General features: G+C 36.3%; 1 protein-coding gene across 2 annotated transcripts in view; it reads right to left on the minus strand.

The window, feature by feature from the left end:
- Window positions 1–1,018: 1,018 nt before the first annotated feature.
- Window positions 1,019–20,832, minus strand: part of SMARCA1 (SWI/SNF related, matrix associated, actin dependent regulator of chromatin, subfamily a, member 1) — a 33,685-nt gene continuing 13,871 nt past the window's right edge. The window contains exons 13-24 of one of the 2 annotated variants that reach the window (XM_061358111.1): window positions 20,613–20,765; window positions 19,128–19,260; window positions 17,971–18,119; window positions 17,224–17,343; window positions 16,318–16,428; window positions 16,008–16,121; window positions 13,509–13,631; window positions 11,830–11,962; window positions 10,946–11,064; window positions 10,545–10,757; window positions 5,857–5,967; window positions 1,019–5,151 (exon numbers count right to left, since the gene is read on the minus strand). In XM_061358111.1, the coding sequence (XP_061214095.1) occupies window positions 5,080–5,151; window positions 5,857–5,967; window positions 10,545–10,757; window positions 10,946–11,064; window positions 11,830–11,962; window positions 13,509–13,631; window positions 16,008–16,121; window positions 16,318–16,428; window positions 17,224–17,343; window positions 17,971–18,119; window positions 19,128–19,260; window positions 20,613–20,765 (1,551 nt within the window). In that variant the 3' untranslated portion in view covers window positions 1,019–5,079. Of the gene's footprint in view, window positions 5,152–5,856; window positions 5,968–10,544; window positions 10,758–10,945; window positions 11,065–11,829; window positions 11,963–13,508; window positions 13,632–16,007; window positions 16,122–16,317; window positions 16,429–17,223; window positions 17,344–17,970; window positions 18,120–19,127; window positions 19,261–20,612; window positions 20,766–20,832 lie in introns of those variants that run through there. The other variant, XM_061358112.1, reaches the window with a different exon arrangement.

Below are 20,832 nucleotides of genomic sequence, written 5' to 3' on the forward strand. Positions count from 1 at the left end.
CGGCTTAAAGTGTGATAGCAACAGCTCTAAGGAAAGAGAACTGACAGAAGCCTTAGTGGACTCCAAACCCTCCCTAAGAATATCCACCTGTTAAGCCTGAGAAGGAAGACACATAATGCCTGCTATTTCCCAAACTGCCCAATGGAGTTTAAGACTTTGTGGCCTTCAGCTGTGTGCACCTAATTAACAAATGAGAAGATAAATTAAGACGACTTTTCAGCCTGTTTTCTTATGGCAAAGAGACTGCCATGTAGAAATAAAAAGATCTGTTCCCTGAAAAAGGTGTCTGTAGCCTGACCTTCCCAAAACCACTGAATGCATACAGTGAGAACATGACAACACCGAACTCCACAGCTACTGACTGGCTCTGCAGACACAACCACTGCTCCCATTAGATGTTCCCATGTTTGAACAGAGCATCCTCTCCAGAAGGGCTGGCATCAAATCCACTGTGAAGTGGAACTGCTACCAGCCAATGCCAGGATAAACTGGTGTTCTGGAGCATCATACCATCTCTTCTTCTTTTCTTATAGGTGGTCATCCTGAGAAAAAAAGTGGAAAACTGAGCATTCCTTTAGGGCATGCACCTCTCCAAGCAGAATACACAGCACATCTGCTAAGGATCAGCAGCCGCAGTGACAAAATTCCTGGTCCCTACCATTTTGTGTCTCCTAGATTTAAGCTCTAAAGTATTTTATTTGTGTAACATACCAGAGGTATGGAATAACACAAAACCAGTAATATACTTTAATATAGGATCAACATACATTGTACCATACCACACTAAGAGACAACACAAGTGAGGCTGTCATAAAAATACAGCCATTACTAATGTTTCAGATGACAGGAAATTAGGAAGTTTGAAAGCAGATGGGGAACTGCCACACAGCCTCCCCTTAGGTTCAGCTACCACAGCCTGAAGGTTATGAGAGGTACAAGAGCAATAAAACCACACTATTGTGAACGGTATCCAAGGCGATGTGCCCACCTGTACCGGAAGGATCATTACCAGAAGACATCAGGTTTGTATTAACTTTTATTGTCATGTATGTACAGCTTAAGAAATAAATCTCGATTTGAAAAAGTTCAGAAGTTGTTTCTCAACAGCACACAATGTAGACATACCTTTGAGGCAGCAAACATTACTCCTATTAAGGCTCTTATGAAAGGATGGATATCATGCAAATGCATTTAAAGAGTACATTACACTTAAAAATATGCAAACCAAGTTCAACTAAATCTTTCAGAAAGAGAACATATCAAACGTTATAACTGTGACCCACCAAAGCATTTACATACATGCTTGAAGCTAAGTACATGGACTACATAAACATAAGTAAAAAGTAACAACTGTCAAGCTACCTTAACCAGGTCAGAACTGGAGTCAGTGATCAATCCCTTCCAACCTCACAAGCGCCAACACCTGCACCAACCACAACATTTTACATTCACACACGCTGCTGCCGACTGCAAAATTCCATATGCTTTTTCAACCTGGAAGGCCCACACTTTTTAGCTTCAGCATTAATTTTTGATCACTGAAAGTACTTAATCCTGCCACTGAACCTGGGGAAGAGATATGCACAGAGAGCCCCTGCATCACAGCAGCACACAGCAGGAGCTGCGTAACACACGTTACTTCCATCAGGCATTTAGAAAGCTTCTGATTAATTTCCCTATGCTGAACCTCTTGCTTATGATTTCAAAGAGTGAAAGCTGGATTGTTTTTAAACCATAACCAGCTAACCAGCATTAGCACTAAATCAAACAAGCAATGCTAATCTACAAGAGAAAATTCTTACTTCATATTTTAGTATAGTAATGCTACTTGTGCAAACAGCATCTATAGATGGTCTAATACTAACCAGCAGGGAGAAAGCTTCATTCCTTCTCTGTTTTTACAATAAACAGAAATTAAATATAATGAATATTGTCAGCTGTGCAACTCTGTCATCACTAACATAACTCAAAGGACTGATTATTTGAAAGTGATGAATACGTGAAAAGAGAAAGAACACAACTGTTGTGACCTCTCCCAGGATGGAAAGTGCACTGCCTGCTGTGTGAGAGGTGCTAGATTACTTTTTGTTTCTTCAAGCCTCATGCTAACACCATCCAGTTTTAGTTACTACTCAAAGGAAAAAATGAATTCTTTCCAAAATTTTATATCATGAAATTTTTTTTGCCAACTCCCAGATTGCCTGAAGGCCCAGACTTCCCAGAAGTTTTGCATCCCATGCCATTCAGTGCTTACAAATTTCTTACAAAAACTATTCCTCATCTAAGAACATATTGGTTAAAAGTAAGAAGACTCCTTTACCTCAGTCCATCTAACTCTGAGTCACAGCAGCATATCATTTAGACACTGCTAGGCACATACTGTGTGTCTATCTGCAACCAGAATGAAAAAGGAAAAGAAAGATCCATTTCACTTTAATCCTGACCAGCAGCTGTTAGCAATTTTCTTTAGTTATCACTGTGGGACATGATGGATGGGAAGACTCAATATGCTGAGGAACTAGTATATAGTGTACAAATGCTCTCAAAGACTGTTGTTCAACAGCACATTCAGTTTAACTAGGAACTACAGACTCGAAGAGATAACAGGTAGTTCCTGGGAGCATCTATCATTCTTCAGAGAAGCTGTCTGATCAAGAGGATAATATCTGGAAGAACAATTGCATGATCTTTTGCTATATACCTAGTATATCATGTCACTGAATGAGGAGAAGAATGAACATTAACTCAGGTGGTAAAACCAAGAAACTGGCATAAAAGAACACATTGAGATATTACCATTTTAAGACTTCCCATACACTTACAACACAGAAACTGGATACACAAATACATGCAAGTCAAACAAAGCTAATCTACAGTAAACAAAACCAGAATACACTTATTTCAAGACTTAAACATTAAAATAGTCACCTGATGCTAAACAGGAGCAATGGAATAAGGTCTAGACCTACCCATATAATTCAGTAAAAATTCAACTGGCTATTCCAGCCCTTATTTCCCACCTCCTCTTACTTTTTATAATTCCAGGCTAGAAACTTACTGAATGACATGGGAGCCAAAACACAAATCTAAATAAGGTATCTTCCTCTCTCTATTAATAGCAATGTCCCAGGGATTTGTGATTATATATGTATGTAGCTGCACAGCCTTTTTCCAACCTATAATTAGATGGGATGTCCTTCTCCCAAAGATAAAAGAGGATGTCAACTACTGCAATACCAAAAATTCTATTTGAAAAGTCAGCCTTCTTTTCTGAGCAGACCTATCCCATCTGGGTTGCATACTCATTTAAAACGTATGCATTGACACCCATCACTAACCTTCTGTCTGAAAGTTGAGCCCCATCATTATTAGATGAAGCTCTCATCAGATGAATCTCAACACATGAATAACCTTTTCTATGCTACAAGACTTCCAAATTAAAGCACAATGAAATAATTAATAACTAGGTCCCCAAACAAAAGCTCCATTCCAAAATACAAATTCAAATCATTCATCTTTCAAAATGCTCAACCAAGTTACCATACCCATTTGCGCCAAATCTTAAAGACAGACTACCTAGAAAGGCTGGGAATTACTTATCAAGCTTACAGAGATTAATCCCGTAATACTTCAAAAGACATTCCAATATATTTTAAGTGACATAAAAGAATATGAGCAGAACTCTGTCCTAAGATTCAAGAACTTTATATTAAGTTCTGCAATTTACAAATACAGAAGAATGTAGCGAATGCAAAGCATGAAATACCAAGAGTTTAAAGAGGTTTTTTTTTCCCCACCTCAAAACAACTCAAACCACAGAAGGAAGCAAACTCTACTAGAGGAAATTTACAATTAGTCTTCAAGGGAAGTACCATGTAAAGCACACTGCATTAATCTAGACTTGACATTATGAGGGCATGTCTCACTGTAGCAAGGTCCATACTAGACACCAGATCAGAGACAGAAGATTAAAGTAAAACATTAGATGTCACAGTCACTGTTCTGCTGATCTGGGAAAGGCAGAGACTCCAAAGTGAGCAGAAACTATAAACCTGCTTAATAAAGGCCATTCTTTGCCTCTTGCAAAGTCAAGAAGTCATACATCCAACACTTTCATCCCTTCATTAAAATAGAAATACTAAAAAGGAGCACACCATAACATATCCCCATTGCTTCCGACTGACATGGTGAATCAAAGGTAAAAGCAGAAAGTTAGCAGAGATAATTAGAGCAACAAAGATCTTTTAGCACAAGCCAGCACAGCTACCAACCAGAAGATGACTTATTTGTTACTTAAAAAATAAGTTGTTAGTTGACGACTTCTGTTCTTTAGGCATAGGAAAGTTCTCATCTAGAGGTCACTCTGAAAAACACCTCACCCTGTATTTCAGCATGTATGAGCCCAGTAGAAACCACTGACAACGAAGAAAAAAAAATCCCCAAGTATTTGCTGGCTTTCCTTCTGAACACTTCAGAGAAAAATGTCAATTTAATGCTGACAGCAAACAAGGATGTCAGTCTAATTAGATTTTTTTGTTCTGTCATGCTCCTGATCCCAAGTACTCCTCTGAAAATAATCTGATCATTGATGAAGGCACAATTATACAAACCTTAACATTCATTCTAAATGTCGCAATGCAAAACAGGAAGAGAGGGGAGGGAGAACAAAGGTGAAGTATATTTCTCTTCAAATAAGTCAGTTTATTTTCCAACAGCCATATAAATTTAAAATATGAAACAACAATAATACAGCTATAGAATCTAGGTTTTCTTTCAAAGCAGCAGCATATAAAACATATAAAAGCTAAAACCTCAGCACAAGCTTCAGAAAAACAAGGACTGAGTTAATTTTGCCAGAGACATGAAACTCACAAAATACAGTACACAAAAATACTGGAATGCATAAGATATAAAGCTACATATTTCAGGTAAAGAAAGACATTGTAAAGGATACAAATTTTGCAAAAAGTAAACTGTGGGATTTGGGGGAGTACCATGATTACAAAGAACTTGGCAATTAATACATGTAGATGGAGAGAAGAACGTGGCAGTTTTATGTTTAGCATTCAATTTTCAGGTTCATGACTTCACTTTCTTGGCATCTTTTTTTCCAGAGTTTTCAGTAGCCAAGTCTGCTTTTCTCTTCTGTGACTAAAAAATGGGGAAGGGAAAATTCATAAATTCAATTAAATGGTGGCATTATAAAAAAGACAAATAATTTGACATACTTCACTATTCAAAAGGAAGATGAGTGACTCCCTCCAATGTACTACATATTTCAGTTCAGCTTGGTAGGATGTAATGGGAGGGGAAACAAAAATCTCAGCTTTAGACACTTAATTCCACTTTCCCTTCTATCTTTTTGAAAGCACCATATGGTCTCAGTGGCACAGGTACCACAGGTACCATGAACTGGATTACAAGATCAGGACCTTGACTTACACAACTCTGTTCTAAAGATTAGAGCTCTTTAAAATAAAACCACTTATTTCTTCTTCCATGAATTACTATATGGGGGAGGAATACTGATCAGAATAAATTAAAGGGCACATATGATGTAATATGTAGGTAGAAAGAGGCCATTGCTATGTTTTCTTAAAGAGTATTCCTCTGATACTTAAATAAAAGACTGGGGGGGGGGGGGGGGCAAAGGCCCCAAAATACTATGAATTGAGAATTATCTACATTAAAACTACATTATTGTCTACATTAAACTAGGAGAGTTGTGAATAGACAAATATTCCAGTTTAATGGTTTATACTGAACCAGTCAGTGCCAACAACTATCTTTTTCCTTTTCTAACAAAATCATTGAACTTCACCCCACTAGAAGTAAAGTAAGTGCTGTTAAACATACTGCTGTCACTTTTGCTCCTCGCTTCTTCTTTTCAGCTCTTTCTTTTTCCTCAATTTCCATGTTTTCTTTTTCTATTAATGATATAAGAGTATTGCAGCGTCTCTGAAACTCCTAAGGAAACAGACAACATCAAATTCTCTAAATAAATTACACAAATTATTTACATAAATATCTTCAAAATTCTTCAATTCCATCATATTTATGTTTCCCAAACACTTTCAATATTCATGTACTAGTAAGATTAGCTTAGTTATTGTTCATCTGTCTTTAACTTAGTGCAACCTTCTTTATAAACAGCAAGAGATATTTACTACAATATTCAAATTCCTGACAAGAAATTTTCAGGATTGCCTGTATCTTCCAAACTGACACCCTAAGATCTTTCATCATGTTTAGACAAAGCAAATTACAGCCTGCCAGCATGCTATGCCAGGTTTTAGTAAAAGAGGTCTCCAAGCACATCTTTAAAGCAGAAACAAAAGGGAACTTCTCTTAAAAAAGGAATCCATCTTAAGCAATACTTTACTGGAGCACAGACTCGCTTCTTGTGATAAGACACTGTAGAGTTCTAAAAACATAGCCAGTCTTCAATTATGAATTCACTGTTGTACTTTTAAGTCAAATAGCACCCAAAAGGTAGAAGGCCCTGCATGCTCTTAGCACTTCCAAGGCTTCCAAGCCACCTGAAATTGATTAAATGTCAAAAGGTCATTTATACATTAAAAAATATTTCGGTATGTTCTATGTACATTGAGAACAGCAATTCCATGGGGTTTCTTTGCAACTCAAAGCAGGAAGCTCTCTTCTCACACAAAAAAGGTGGAAAAATGTGCCTTATCTCTATTAAATTCAATGGAGCAATTTTCAAACAACAAGCTATCCTAGAATTACCTAATAGCATAAATCTTAACCAGCAACTGGTCCATTTGCAATGAAGTGAACAGGTGACCTTTTCTGCTCAGGACTTAGTCCCCATTTTCTCAGCATCTGTAACCTGTATATTGCTTCAACCATCATGTAACATGATGGATAATGATGCAGCCTGCAGACTTTCTTGATCCTGCACATTATGAAACAGTCACGCATATGACTCATCTTTGAGACATTAACACCTTCAAGCTTAATAACCCCATTCCTGAAGTTCTGTGGTTTCCACAGATGCCCCTGCGAAGGGTGCTCCATGGCCTTGGATAAAATCTCTGCCATTCAGAATGGACAGAGAGAATCCTGCCACTGTGTAAGTATTTCCTACCATGAAAACCAAATTTCTTCAGGGTGTTTTTCTTTACAATTCCCTGCTGGAAACTTTGCAGTCTGATACGCACCATTTTGCAAAGAGCGTATTATAAGGAGTCATTCCTACCACATGCATGCAAAAGTAACCCCACACTCCCCTGCCATACAGGTTCAATCATAATAGTTAGCATGCTATGCTTGTGCCCTGGAAGGTGACAGTCCTGCTGGAGCTAAAACACTTCAGCCAACAACAAAAAACAAACCCTCAAATTCCACCCACACAACAGTTTTTAGATAAAAAGGCAACAAGTCTGAGAAACCTTTTCAGTGCAAGCCATCCCAACACTCACTGAATCCCCAAACAAATGAGAACCTCTAACCCTACACTCTGTAGTTGAAAAAATGATAAGTAGAAGTAGTAGAGAGAGGATTGTCTGTATGTCAGAAGCCCTTCACCTAAATTTGCGTACACTGCACTCAAAGACTTAGGAGCTGTAGGTGAAGACTGCTGATAAGCTGTTCCATAATAACAATCAGCTATAACCTTTCTACTATATGAGAAACTGGTTTGTGTTAGATTCAAGACAAGCAATTAATAAGAAAGGACTAAGAAATAACCTTGATTCATCTGCCTAAGGCATTAAGAAAAATCATCCTCCTTCCTGGGGAAAAATACTTGCATAAATACATACATTTATTAAAAGTGTACAGGTTCATGGTTAGACAATCCAGATGGAGTACTCCAGAACATCTGCCGTGGATAGAGGATGGACTCAAAAACAATTTTTCTCTGGAGAATCACAGAAGCAGTTGACAGTAAGATGGGACATGCACACAGGTTTCTTCTACACTTACCATCAGAAAGAATCTGCATGATAAACCCTGCACCGAGCTACTGAAATTTCAATATGGACTGATCCATTCCATTTTATTACTATAAAAATAGACTTAAGAGTTTAAAATGCTTGGCACCTTTCGAGATGAGATTTTATTTAGTGGGGCCTGCTACTTTTCTCTCTAGGATGGAAACAGATAAAATGTACTCTGCTCACCTTTCATAGCTATAAAGACTAGTATTGCAATAAATAAGATGGGAGCACTGAACCATCACCTTCTGCATGACTGAAGGCAGAGATGCTGACCTGGGAGTGCAAGTAGTCTTAAGCTCTGTCAACAGGTCCATATATCCCTGTATTTACAAAGGAGCCATTTGTCTTACACTGGGTAGTTTGCAGAAAGCAAAATGAGAATGTGCATAATTTATGACTTCAGAAAACAGATACATGATTCACTACTGCCAGGATATTTTGCACTCTTCCTGCAAGGCCAGAAATAAAAGAACAATAATGACTAAACTTAAAAAAAGCAAACCTCCAGGCCTGGTTAAATAATTAAAAATATGACCATTTTAGGCATTCTCAATCTCTTTGAAAACTTACATTTTGGGTAAACCATCTGGTTTTGGAATAAATAAACGAAGCAGAATTCTTGTTTTCCAAAGAAATATTCAGAAGGAGAAGAAACAGAAACAAGATGGAAGATAAATTAACTATTATGTGGAACTGAAGAGACATCTAGTGGTTAGTAGAACAAAGTTTTCCCAGACAGCCTGGTAAGGTCTTTTCAGAATTATTCTGCCATTCCTCCGTGTTTTATATCAGTTTGACTGAAAACATGAATTTCAGTACTCCAAGAATTTTTACCCACTTTCACTGAATTTACTATTCATGCCTTTATAAACATTTGTATTTATACTTGGTTCATTATTTTCTTGATACCAAGTGACTTTCCAGCACATTTGTGCATAAAAATACCAAACTGGTGCAAAAATGGACCCACAGAAATTAATACTTCCACAAATGTCAGGATATTCGAATACATAAAATGCATCAGAGGTTGGTAGTTACGAACTATGAAACCACATGTATCATGACAATATAAGACACTTTAAATCAAATACACATAGGAAATTAAAAGACTACTTTAGCTTGGTATTTTCATACTATTCAACTGTGTAACAGCAGAAGAAATGAAATATTAATGAACAGAATTTTAAGAGAAAACGCAGGCCAAAAGTTTCACTATATCCCCAGTGCCTCAATTTCAATATTAGACACCACAGAACATATTCCTATGCTTTAACAGCAATTCACATCTCCTTTATAGAAGAAAGTTATATAGAATGTAAGGATCTAAAAGATCTCAACTGAATATTTACTCAACCTAACTATATATCAACTACTTTTAAATGCAGAGCTACATTTTAATTTCTAGTGCCCATTTCTATGATTTACTTAAATGGATTCCCCAACAGACAATTTAAAAGAAACTTTCTAACAGACTAATATTAGAGGTTTCTCTCTTCAAGGACATAATTTAAAAATACAGTATTTCTTCAAACAGACATTTTAGCATGTACAGCCTGTAATTCTAATTGAGGGCTCACTGCTGTACTATCCAGAAGCACTTTAACTGCTGAAATATCAAGCTGAAATTGTAATGCATAATTACAAGTAGCACTGGGAAAAGAAAATATTCCCACCTGTTAAAATACGTATTTTAAATACTTTATGTTTTATTTCTTCCTGGTACCATACCCAGAACTCTGAAAGCACACTTTATAAACAAATCCTGAGGCCAGGAAATGAAGGCAGTAAACAATAAGGCACAAAGGTTCTGCAACTGTTACATTAAACTACTAGAAAATCCAGATTTGTGTACGAAGTGGCATTTAAGTTAAGTGATTGCAGCACTGCATTTAATTTGCTTAGAAGACAATGGGGAGAAACTGTAACAGCTGTATAAGGGACAGTGTGCTTGACTCTTTTGTATCAGCCAGGAGCAATGTGGTTTTGTATTCAAGCAAACAAAAAAAAAACAAAACAAACTTGTATTATATTCTCTTAAGTATTAGCAAAGTCTTCAGGAAAGCATGAAGAAAGTTCAAGCACTTGAATGTGGTAATCTTTATTCACTACTACAAATTGCTTCAACAATTCTCACATGAATCACTAATTTCCTCATGCTTTTACAAATTAACTACCAACCTTAGAAAAACAGTATAGAATTCAGATGTTTTCAGTCTTTAATATTGTCCACTAATTCTGAAAAGCAGTCTGAGACACTGTTTGACAAAACATTTAGTTTACAATAAATGTAACAAGGACATTGGTAAGGATAGTCTACCTCTGCATCAATCCCTTTGGGTAACATAGGACCTCAGCCTGGCAGGTTTCCTGATATGTTTGTTTCAGCTGTATTGTTTGCTGTACTAAGGGAAAAGTTTATTTCATTAAAAACTAGAAATGAGAATAAAAAATTAAGTTATACTTCCAGTACTTGTTTCTTAGACTTCAATATTCTGGTACAAATCCAAATCTTACGTGATGGCATTTAAAAAAATGGAACCAAATACACGATATACTGGCATAGTCCAGGTAACTGATACCTACCATGGCAGTTCTAGATTTGATGAACCAGTCAAATCTGAACTGGGGAGCATTGCGTACACACTGCCTTAGCTCTTCGTACACGTTTTCTTTGTCAAAGCCCATCTTGTGCAACATGCATATTAGAAATCTGTCTTCCTCTTCTGTGTAGTTTTTCCCTTTGTTTGTTCCATACTGAATACGCAACTGATGAAAAGGCGCTTTATACCTTGCAATCTGAAGGCAAAACAAAAATGAGGACTATTAAATATACGATATTACATCAAGGACTTGTTACATATTAGCACAGATTACTGATACGTGTTATATGCTATATAAAATACTAGAACTCCCATCCCCAACTATTCATTTTCTGAAGGAATATGGAAGAAGTTAGCTGCAAAACAAAAACCTGCAATGATTACTTTGGCATCGAGAGCTTTCTTGATACTGATCCTCCGCTGAATTCTTGCCTCCCCTCGTTCAATTTGAGCCATAATCCTCTCAATGTCCTGTAGCTCATTACAACGTTCCCAGAAAACAGCTAAAAATGCAAAAGATATTTTGTAAAATGCAAGTTTTTCTGTGTAAATACAAAAAACAAAGACACAGTTTGTTTCGTACTAGCTAAAATACCATATATATTCACAGCATGTTACCAATATAAGGCAACTTCATGATTCTACAAGACTATGTTGTCAATGTTAATTAACTATGCCAAGTTCTAAATTTTGACTAAGAAGGGATACAGGCAGTTGAGGGTGTATTTATATGCTGCAAATTCAACCTTTCTAACAGTATTAAGTCTTCTGAAAAGAACCATCATCCGCTTAGAATCATAGAATAGTCACGGTTGGAAAGGACCTCAAGATCATCAAGTTCCAACCCCCCTGCCATGCGCAGGGACACCTCGCTCTAAACCATATCACCCAAGGCCTCATCCTACCTGGCCTTGAACACTGCCAGAGATGGAGCATTCACAACCTCCCTGGACAACCTATTCCAGTGCCTCACCACTCTAACAGGAAAGAATTTCCTCCTTATATCCAATCTAAACTTCCCCTGTTTAAGTTTTAACCCATTACCCCTTGTCCTGTCACTACAGTCCCTAATGAAGAGTCCATCCCCAGCATCCCCCTATATGCCCCCTTCAGATACTGGAAAGCTGCTATGAGGTCTCCACGCAGCCTTCTCTTCAAGCTATTAGTCCTATACACATCCAAATTCTAAATCTTGTAATTTTAAAAGAACATGTAACAAAACAATGGTGATGCCACATTAGTAAGAACCATTTCAAAATATCACAAACCTGAATACTCAATGACCTCCTCAGGTGACTTTCCCTCCACCTCACGGGCAATATTGTCTATATCATCACGGCCATATTTCTCATTAGCTTTAATAAACTGGTTAAAGTCTCTCTTATTCCAGTTTGTAAAACCCTGTGAGCAGCAAGAGATCAAGGTATTACCAGGTAGAAGGGAAACATTTTGCAAACATTTTGTCTTATGCATGTATCATTTGCCCCAATTGGCAATACCTCTGCAATGGCACATAGTTATGGTGGTTAATGGTCTTTCAGGATTTCCATAAACTTGTATAATCCAGGGTTTATTACTGAATCCTTAATAGTCTAAAGAGTTATTTCTTTGCATGACTCCACATGCATTAGTAAGAACTCTTTAGTCTTCTTTCTTTTTAAACTTTTTATGTGGTATTATTCACCAAAGAAACGAGCTCAGTGACAGGTTACTATAATTTTAAGTCACCCTTCAACAGATATAAGCAACAAATGTCTTTGGAGTATGGGGTGCAGCAATGCAAGTGTCATTAGAAGTTCTTAGAGCAGTGCAAGTACCTAGAGCAATAGCTCCTACTTCGGACATTTACAAACCTTGAACAAGACAAACAGTTGGATGAAAGCATAAGTATGTCAAGAAATGATCTCTAGTCCAAAAAGCTGCATTCAGATGGAAACTCTATAGCACTGTCAAATAGAAAATTTGTTACGTACTGAAGAAATGAATCCAAAACTGAACAACAGTTAAGTGAGATGCAGTGCAGAAAAGCATCATCCAAGAATGAGACATTACAATTTAAAGATAGGGAAAGGAGAAAACATGAAGAACAAGCAAACAAACAAAAAAATCACATGCCTGAACAGTGATTTGCAGTGCATTGAGTTTCTTTCATCACAGAAATACACCTACAAGGAACTCTGTCAGTTCTCCACCTGAATAAGCTCACTCCACAATTAGACAGCATCTTTACAAAAGTCAACATACAGACATATTTCTTTTTAATCATTAACAGCAGTACTAACATGTATATCAGCACCAGCTGAAACACTTCCTCCACTATAAACAGGTGAAATTAACAGTCAAATAGTGACCTTGCAAATTTCTTCACTAGGTACACTACCCCCAGTTCTTTTACAGGGAATATGGCAAACCAGAAAACCCTGTTACTTTGAGACACAGCCTTCTCCTTAATGTTTAGCTTTTAATAAGCTTACTCATCAGGACAACAGTTCAAAAAGCCAAGAAACTAGCTAGTGACAGGGATTCAGTCCCAGTATAAAAGGAACATGTTTAACAACCCAACTAGCACAAAATTAACGGATTATGACGTGTCTTATGCATCTGTGTAAATAAAGTACATGTTTTAAAGTACAGAGAGGCTTGACCTCTCTGATTAAAACCCTTTTTGATAGAAAACATGCAAGGTAGATACACATAGGAAAAACGCACTAAGTGGATCCACTATACAAGTTCTTGCTTCAGAAATGTTGCAGATGTTCAAGGAAATAGCATGTGACTAAGAAACTTGTTCAAGGACAGGAAAGGTCCCTCAAAGCAAAACCAAGCAAAATCATTACATTTCTTCCTTCTGCAGCATCAGTGTACCTTTCCTGTGCATATTTATCAATATTTATACTCCATAGTATTAAAAAAATAAGATGGAATACTTCAGCTGGTTTTATTTTACCTGTGTAAGAAGCTTTTCTTTCTCTTCCGTTTCCTCAGTATTCAGAGGCATAGACTCATCTATTTTCTTTTGTTCCTCCTTTTGTACCTGAGCTGCATTTGGGAGGTCAGGATTCCTGGGGACCTAAAATCAGGGGATCAATAAGCAATAATGCAGTAACATTATTAAAGAGACCATGCACTTTTATGTCAACCTTGGTTTACAATTTATAAGCACATTACATCTGATACCATCCACACCCACTAAGCATTTGTTGCTACAGAATAAAATCGAACAAAACAAAACCTGCACCCCACACTCTGGCTACCCTGAAGAAACCGAACCACCATAAAAGTATTTAGCTACAAAACTGTTCAAAATTGAAAATATCCTCCAAGAGTATGAAATACTGTCATTTATTTATGTTTGTTCCTTCTTGTCTCACAAGTTTCATCTTCACCTATAAGTAACAGAGGGGTTCTATTTATTTTTCTTAAGAAACTTCAGTGAGAAACACTGTATAATACATGTAAATATCGAATACTATTAAATATTAAAGCACTGATCTGTACAGGTTGCCAACTTGTTTTATCTAGGTCCAGACCTTGTTGCTTTAACCCCTCCTGCCAGAAGTAGGACTAGATTTTGTCAAACATATGTTGTAGTTTTGTTATGCCCTGTACTCCCCACTTCTACACACCATACCTTAGGGAAACTGGGGAGAAGCAGAGCCTCCCCTAGGGTCAGCCACCACAGCTCACTGATTTCAGTATGACTTTTCATTAACTAAGGATCGGCTCTCCTACATCCAACACCTTATAATTTATGACTACAGTGAAATATTAAGTTCTGACAGGTTTACTATAAAGCTACACATGCTGCCAAAGGACGGACCACAGGCACAACATGTAAACAAGGCCTACCAACATTTTATCTGTCCCTCTCCACACTGACACCAATTTAGTACTTGTGACCTTTAAACCATGTACTGCAATTCCATGGCACATAGCAGCAAACAAGTCAGAAAGCAGTATCCAGTAAAGATTTTGTAGACCTTAGGTATTTCGGCAGCAAAAGGCAAAGGAAGTTATGAGCTGGTTTTAATAGCTGGCTAAGAACTTTCTTGGCTTGGGTGGTTCAAGTTAAGCCTAACACAAAAAGCTTGGCTTTTACCTGTTAGATACCTTCTGATGTTGCTTATGGCAGTCTTCAGTTTTAATAAACTCTCTTCAGATGGAAAGCTATACTTCCGTTTCAAAGCAGAAAAACTTAATCACATTTATCTCTTTCACCACCAGCGAACAGTCATACTAAGTTTTTAAGATAGCAAGTATGCAGGTTTGACCTATGTAGTCTGACAGATTTCATTAACAGGACTGAAACACCTCTCTCTTTACAGGCATGTTGTCAACATTAACAATTCCTTCAGCCTTATTTGTTGAAGCATTAATTGAATAATTTCTTTCCCTAAGCTAATTACACTTCCTTTAATTCTTATTAATTCCACCCTGCCATCCACATAAAATTCTTCTTGCTTCTAGATTCTAAGACACCCTCTGCTTTTCCTCAAAAATTTATTTTGCTAATATTAATTCTACTCTTTGGCAACACCAATTTCCTATCTCTTGCTTCATACGACAAGTTTACATTCTCCAGCACATTTTATACGTGACTTCTTGCTGCAGTCTGCCATGAAACATGAGGCTTTTCAAACTAAGTTACGTGTCTGCAAGTAGGGGATCCATTTGATTTACTCAGCCAATACTTGCACAAGTAATGAAAAGCAACATCAAAACAGAGTCTTGTGTTCAGTGCTTGTCCAGTATGTCAGCAGGAAAGCAGGAGAAATTTAGCTAAGGCATAGTAGGAAGAGAAAAATAAGTCTGTCGCCTCATTTTCTTTTTACAGTAGTAATACATTCAGACTTCTCCACACCTTCTAACATTTTATATCCCAGCAAAATGCAACGAAAATTGCTGTCACTTTACCTACCTTCATATCAACATAAAGTCAACTCCAGTATTACCTTAAGCTACTTCCTGCCTTTCTGCACAAGATATACAAAAGCTCTAACACAAAAAGAAATAAAATCATATCCTGGAAAGCGATCTTATATTTGCCAAAAATCATTTTTCCCCCTTAGACCTCACCTCACACTTTTGGTTTTGAGAAGAAGTGTATGAAGCATCAGAACTGTCACTTTTTTCTACTCTATTTTCTTGCCAGAAACCCACCACAAAACATAAAGCTACACATATACAAAGTTTTTAATGAAGGAAGGAATTGCAGATTATTTTTTCTGTTCCACTGCAGAAAAGAAACAGGAGAATGGGGGTTTTAAGCTATTTCCTTCACAATGAGAAGCACACTGCAAAAAATGAGACCGGAATAATATGTATTTTTCAGCTGCTGTCTCATTTACTTCATTTAGCTATTGTCAGGGTTGCAGTAAATCCTTAAAGAATACAAATACATTTCACTAATTTGAAGAGGGGGAAAAAAACAAACCAAAAGCATTACCTTATATCCTATAGTCTTACGGTAATACAGAATTTCTTTTTCCAGAAGTTCAAATAACCGTGGTGGGAAAAACTGGAAATCCTGAATATTTGGTTGTTTTGGAGGTCGAGGAGCCTTCAAAAATACATTAACAATATATAAGCTTGATTTCTGTGCAATTAAACTGCCATAATTCAGCAGCATTGGCAACCTGTCCCTTTGTAAATACATGCATTTTATTACCAGCACAGGGTGAAAGCTAGGGATGCAACATGGGAGAGAAGAGCAGAAGACCAATATAAAATGCTGTCTATACTTGCCAACTTCTTACCTTTGGGACTTTGGGCTCGCTGACACGTAGGGCTTCTCTGAAATATGCATCGACTGCATAATTAGCTTTGCGTTCTCGTTTGGGAGGCTCTATCCATTCCATCATGCTTAGCTACATGCAGTATAGAATAAAAAAGTAAAGTAACTGTATGCTTTCCTAAAGTCACAAAAATAATGACCAATGTGGCACTGCAAAACAGAAATAGATTTCTGCACAGGAAATCTAATTGTTGTGTTCAATTTGGATACTATAACAGCTCAAAAATAAGCCAGCAATTATTCCCGATTATAACATGTATTTAAACACATAAAAGACTATACACAAATAAGGCAGTGCAGTGTCATGGATGGGTCCTTTCACAGTATTCTACTTACTTCAGACACCTGAATAAGGTTACAATTCCATCTACTAAAACATAATGGAAGGACTGGCCACTTGAGCTCTGAATCTGTATCTTGTGGTATTAAATATTTGCTGCTATTAAATTGCTATTAAATATTTAATTTAAATTAAATATTTAAATATTAGGTAAATCATTGTACAAACAAGTTCACATTAATGCTTATGACTAAAACCTTTACCACAAAGAAGACTTAAATCCAAGTTCTATGTATAAAATCATCATCAGGCCTGGTTCTTCCCCCCCCACTCTGTTATGTGGCAATAAAATAATACTGACTGCTGCAGTATAGCAGGATGCAACACAGTATTTTTGATGCAGAAAGGATAAAATTTGTGAAGAAAAACAGAGCTGAAAGCTAATTTAACAAAAATTCAGAATATTGATGCTTCTGCAGAGCCAAGTGAATTTTTCAGTAGCTCTAACCTTTAGAGCCATAAAATTTCTACTGCAGCCTTTATGCTCGACTCTAACCTCATCTTAGAAGACTTTGGGAAAAAAATTACCTTTTGTTTCTCTCTATAATCTTCACCTTCAAAGTTGTATAAACTCATTTCTGTGTCCATCGTGAAATTTCGTAAGGAGCTCTCTCCCATTTTCTGCAATCGTTCATTCATTTCAGCTGTCTAGAAGTACAAGAAGATTCTTTCAGGCTCACTCAAGCCAGGCTCTTCTGAAAAAATCAGCTTGCATCATTATTACAACATTCCCAGAGTCTTTTTCGAATTCAAGCTTTTACTTACATTTATCTTGTAACAAGAAACACCCATGATACTTTTCAATTTTGAACAATCTGACTCCAAGACTTTCCATTAAACTAAATTTATTATGCAGGAATGTAGCCCTAAAACTGTATCACTTAACTTTCACATTTAAATTCAATTTATGCCCAATTCTTTGGAACTGAAACAGCAGTTCATTTTTCCATAGAGCTATCTATTCCCTAATAAAGTTCCATACAGGTTTTGAGTATATTAGACACCAATTACGTCATTTATGGCTGGCATAAAATTAACATCTTTTTTAAAGACCGTGAAACAAATAGCACCTGAGATGCGGTGCACCCAGTCTGAAACAATTATAACCCACTCATCATTCTACTCTTCAAAATTTTCATAAGCCATAAAATATTTATGAACAATAAATAATTGGGCATAAAATATATTTACATAACCAGATTTCATTTCTGTTTTGTGCACATATATATTTAATGCTTGACACACTTCAAATTCCACATGAAACTGTTCTCTAACCTTCTTTTCACCTCTTTCTAAAATAGTGTTTATATCTTCTTCTGTCAGCTCACTATCTTTGGAAGCAAAAACATGCGTGGCTCCATGCCGGATCATCTGCAGCATTTCATCTTTCGCCAGTTTGTTGGATTGCTGGTCTATGAGCCTTCCTAAAATTAGAAGAAACATATTGAAAGTTACAGTACAAGAGTTCGAGCAGGACCATGCAAGCAGTAGCTTTTTTAGTTCACTGGCAGAACAAGAAAGAAAAAAATCATAAGAACCATATAGGAAAAAAAAAAATTAATTTCACTTTAGCTGAAAACATACAGAAATCAGGGACTTGAGGGGAAATAAAAAATAAAATAAATAAAAATTAAAAATAAATTTAAAAAAAAACAAACAAAAACCCAATGAAACTTTAGATTAAGACGTAACAAAGGATGTTTCACACTCAGATAGTCCAAATTTTATGTTTAAGATTTTATTCTTACAAGCTTAGCTGAACTTTTAAGACCAAACCTTTATTTCAAGCTGAAAAGTGACAAAGTATTCTGTAATAACCATTAAGAACTGCTACACTCACTTCATTGATTACAACCCAAATCTCTGAATATTCTTCCCAAAATTCTAGTTTCTGTCCCAAAAGTTCACTTCTTATCTCTTCAACGAACACCAATATTTTGATCAGCATCCTTACAATAGCATATATTTTTAGAAATATAAACAACCTTCAAAACTCAGCTTGAAAACCTTAGTTTTTGTGAAACTATTTTTCCAAGAGCTTCTAAACAAAGACACACAAAGCAGCTTTTATGTTCAATAAATTCAGATGTGGTAAGAAGCACATCTATGTAATTATTTTTAACTGTCAAACAGTATCTTTTTTTTCTTTTTTAGCATATCCCAAGTATCACCTATTCAGCTGTGGTTTGCTTTCCTCATTTAGAGTTTTTGTGTAAGTCTATTCCCATGTTATTTAGGCTAACATTTTTTTCAGCATTTTCAGCTGAACAAGTGCGTAACTTACACATTATAGTTTCTTTGGTTGATTTAGTGTACTGCTATTATACACAAGGCCTGCATTCTCTCATACTGTACATATGTACAGTTAGTTAACCCATACTTTCAGGGACTGAACAATTGTGTTGCAGACAAACATATATAGCAGTTGATACCTTGTTGTATAACTATAGAGTCCAGCCTCAGTTTTATTTCAGCTCTTTCTACAATCCTCTCTTCAACAGTATTATCAGTGATTAGTCGAAACACCCGTACTGGTTTCTTTTGACCAATACGATGCGCACGATCCTAACAAACATAAATCAGTGAGTGTTCAGCAACAAAAACTCACAAGCAATAGACAATTAGCTTGCAGAAACAGCAGACTGAAACTAGCATAGATTTCTTTGTTGCTTGCTTAATCACAAGTATACAAAAACGTAAAACCAGTATAGTAATATTTACTTATATCTGGCTATTACACCTTTTAAGTTTAGGTAATTCAATAGCAATAAACACATCTAATTGTAAATGAACATGATTCAATGTCTGTCTAGACTGCAGCTGGGGAAGTGGAAATACAGCAGTATATATACACAAACATCTGCCCTGCTTTCAAACTCCTTCTCCCACTTGACATAAGTATTGAAACTTTTACATCCCTAGCCTAAGCATATTAATTCCATGGGCAAAGTCCATGCAGCCACTGATTCACTACTGTAGTTGTCCCAAGCTAACTATAGTGAAACATCAATACACAGTTACACAGCTCATGTACAATACACAGCAAATGAAGTCATACCACGAACATGCTATATTTATTTGTAACAGAACTTGTGTTTATTCTCTCTGGAAAACACAAATATTACCTTGTCCTCTTAAATAAAAAAAGTTAAACTGGCCTTCAAGCTTGTTGGTACCAGGATTTTCTGACTGTCCTTTATATGACTCATGTCATTAAATCTTTTACTGTCCTGCACAATATTCATTTCTTCCTGAAAATCCTACTAAAGCTCACAAATCACACTCATCAGTCTCCAGGAAGTCAGTCTACTGTTAGTAGTCAACATGCATATCAAAACTTATTCACAGTGAACGATGAGTTATTCACAGTAAGCACTTGATGTGTTCCAAGCTCATTAAAACAATAAAAAAATATCCCACAACAATAAAAAAAATACCCCGACCCCCCAATCATGCAAGAATGATCATGTGATATTATTCCACATGAAAAATCATAGACTTGATTTTTCACCACCAAATGATTTTACACTCATGCAGAAACAAGGTGAATTGCAAAAGCAAAAGCTTTCCCAAAAGGGAGGAATAAAAAGCTACATGCTTTTAATTCTTTGCTATTATTAACAGCCCTCTATTCTTTGTTTACTGTTGTCTCCTGGAAATGCAAAATTAAAGAGTAATTCTACAGCTAAATAATACTGATACAGCCTTTTGACAAAGTAATCTTATTCAATTATAAAATAAAGACATTTATAGAGAAAAATCTACAGTTTCTTTCACAATTCTGTTCATGCTCTGTTTATTCCATTCCTTAGTTTCTTGGTAGTTAATACAAAATGAACAACAAAAAATCCAAGTTCTGCAAACACACAAGACACAACAACAACATTAAATAAATGCATGTTATGGAGTTCACTCACCATGGCTTGCAGATCTACTTGAGGATTCCAATCTGAATCATAGAGAATAACCACATCAGCAGTTGCCAAATTAATTCCAAGACCTCCAGCTCTGGTACTCAGCATGAAAATGAATTTACTGCTGTTGGGAGCATTAAATGTGTCTATTGCTTCCTAAGATAAATAAATAGAAGATCATTGAAGCATCAGAGTTTTCAAACAAGCTTCTAATATGCTGGTG

Source organism: Neopsephotus bourkii, unplaced genomic scaffold (assembly GCF_033783945.1).
Source record: "Neopsephotus bourkii isolate Nb327-2 ecotype Australia unplaced genomic scaffold, CSIRO-AGI_Nbou_v1 NB_936, whole genome shotgun sequence".
Taxonomy (NCBI): domain Eukaryota; kingdom Metazoa; phylum Chordata; class Aves; order Psittaciformes; family Psittacidae; genus Neopsephotus; species Neopsephotus bourkii.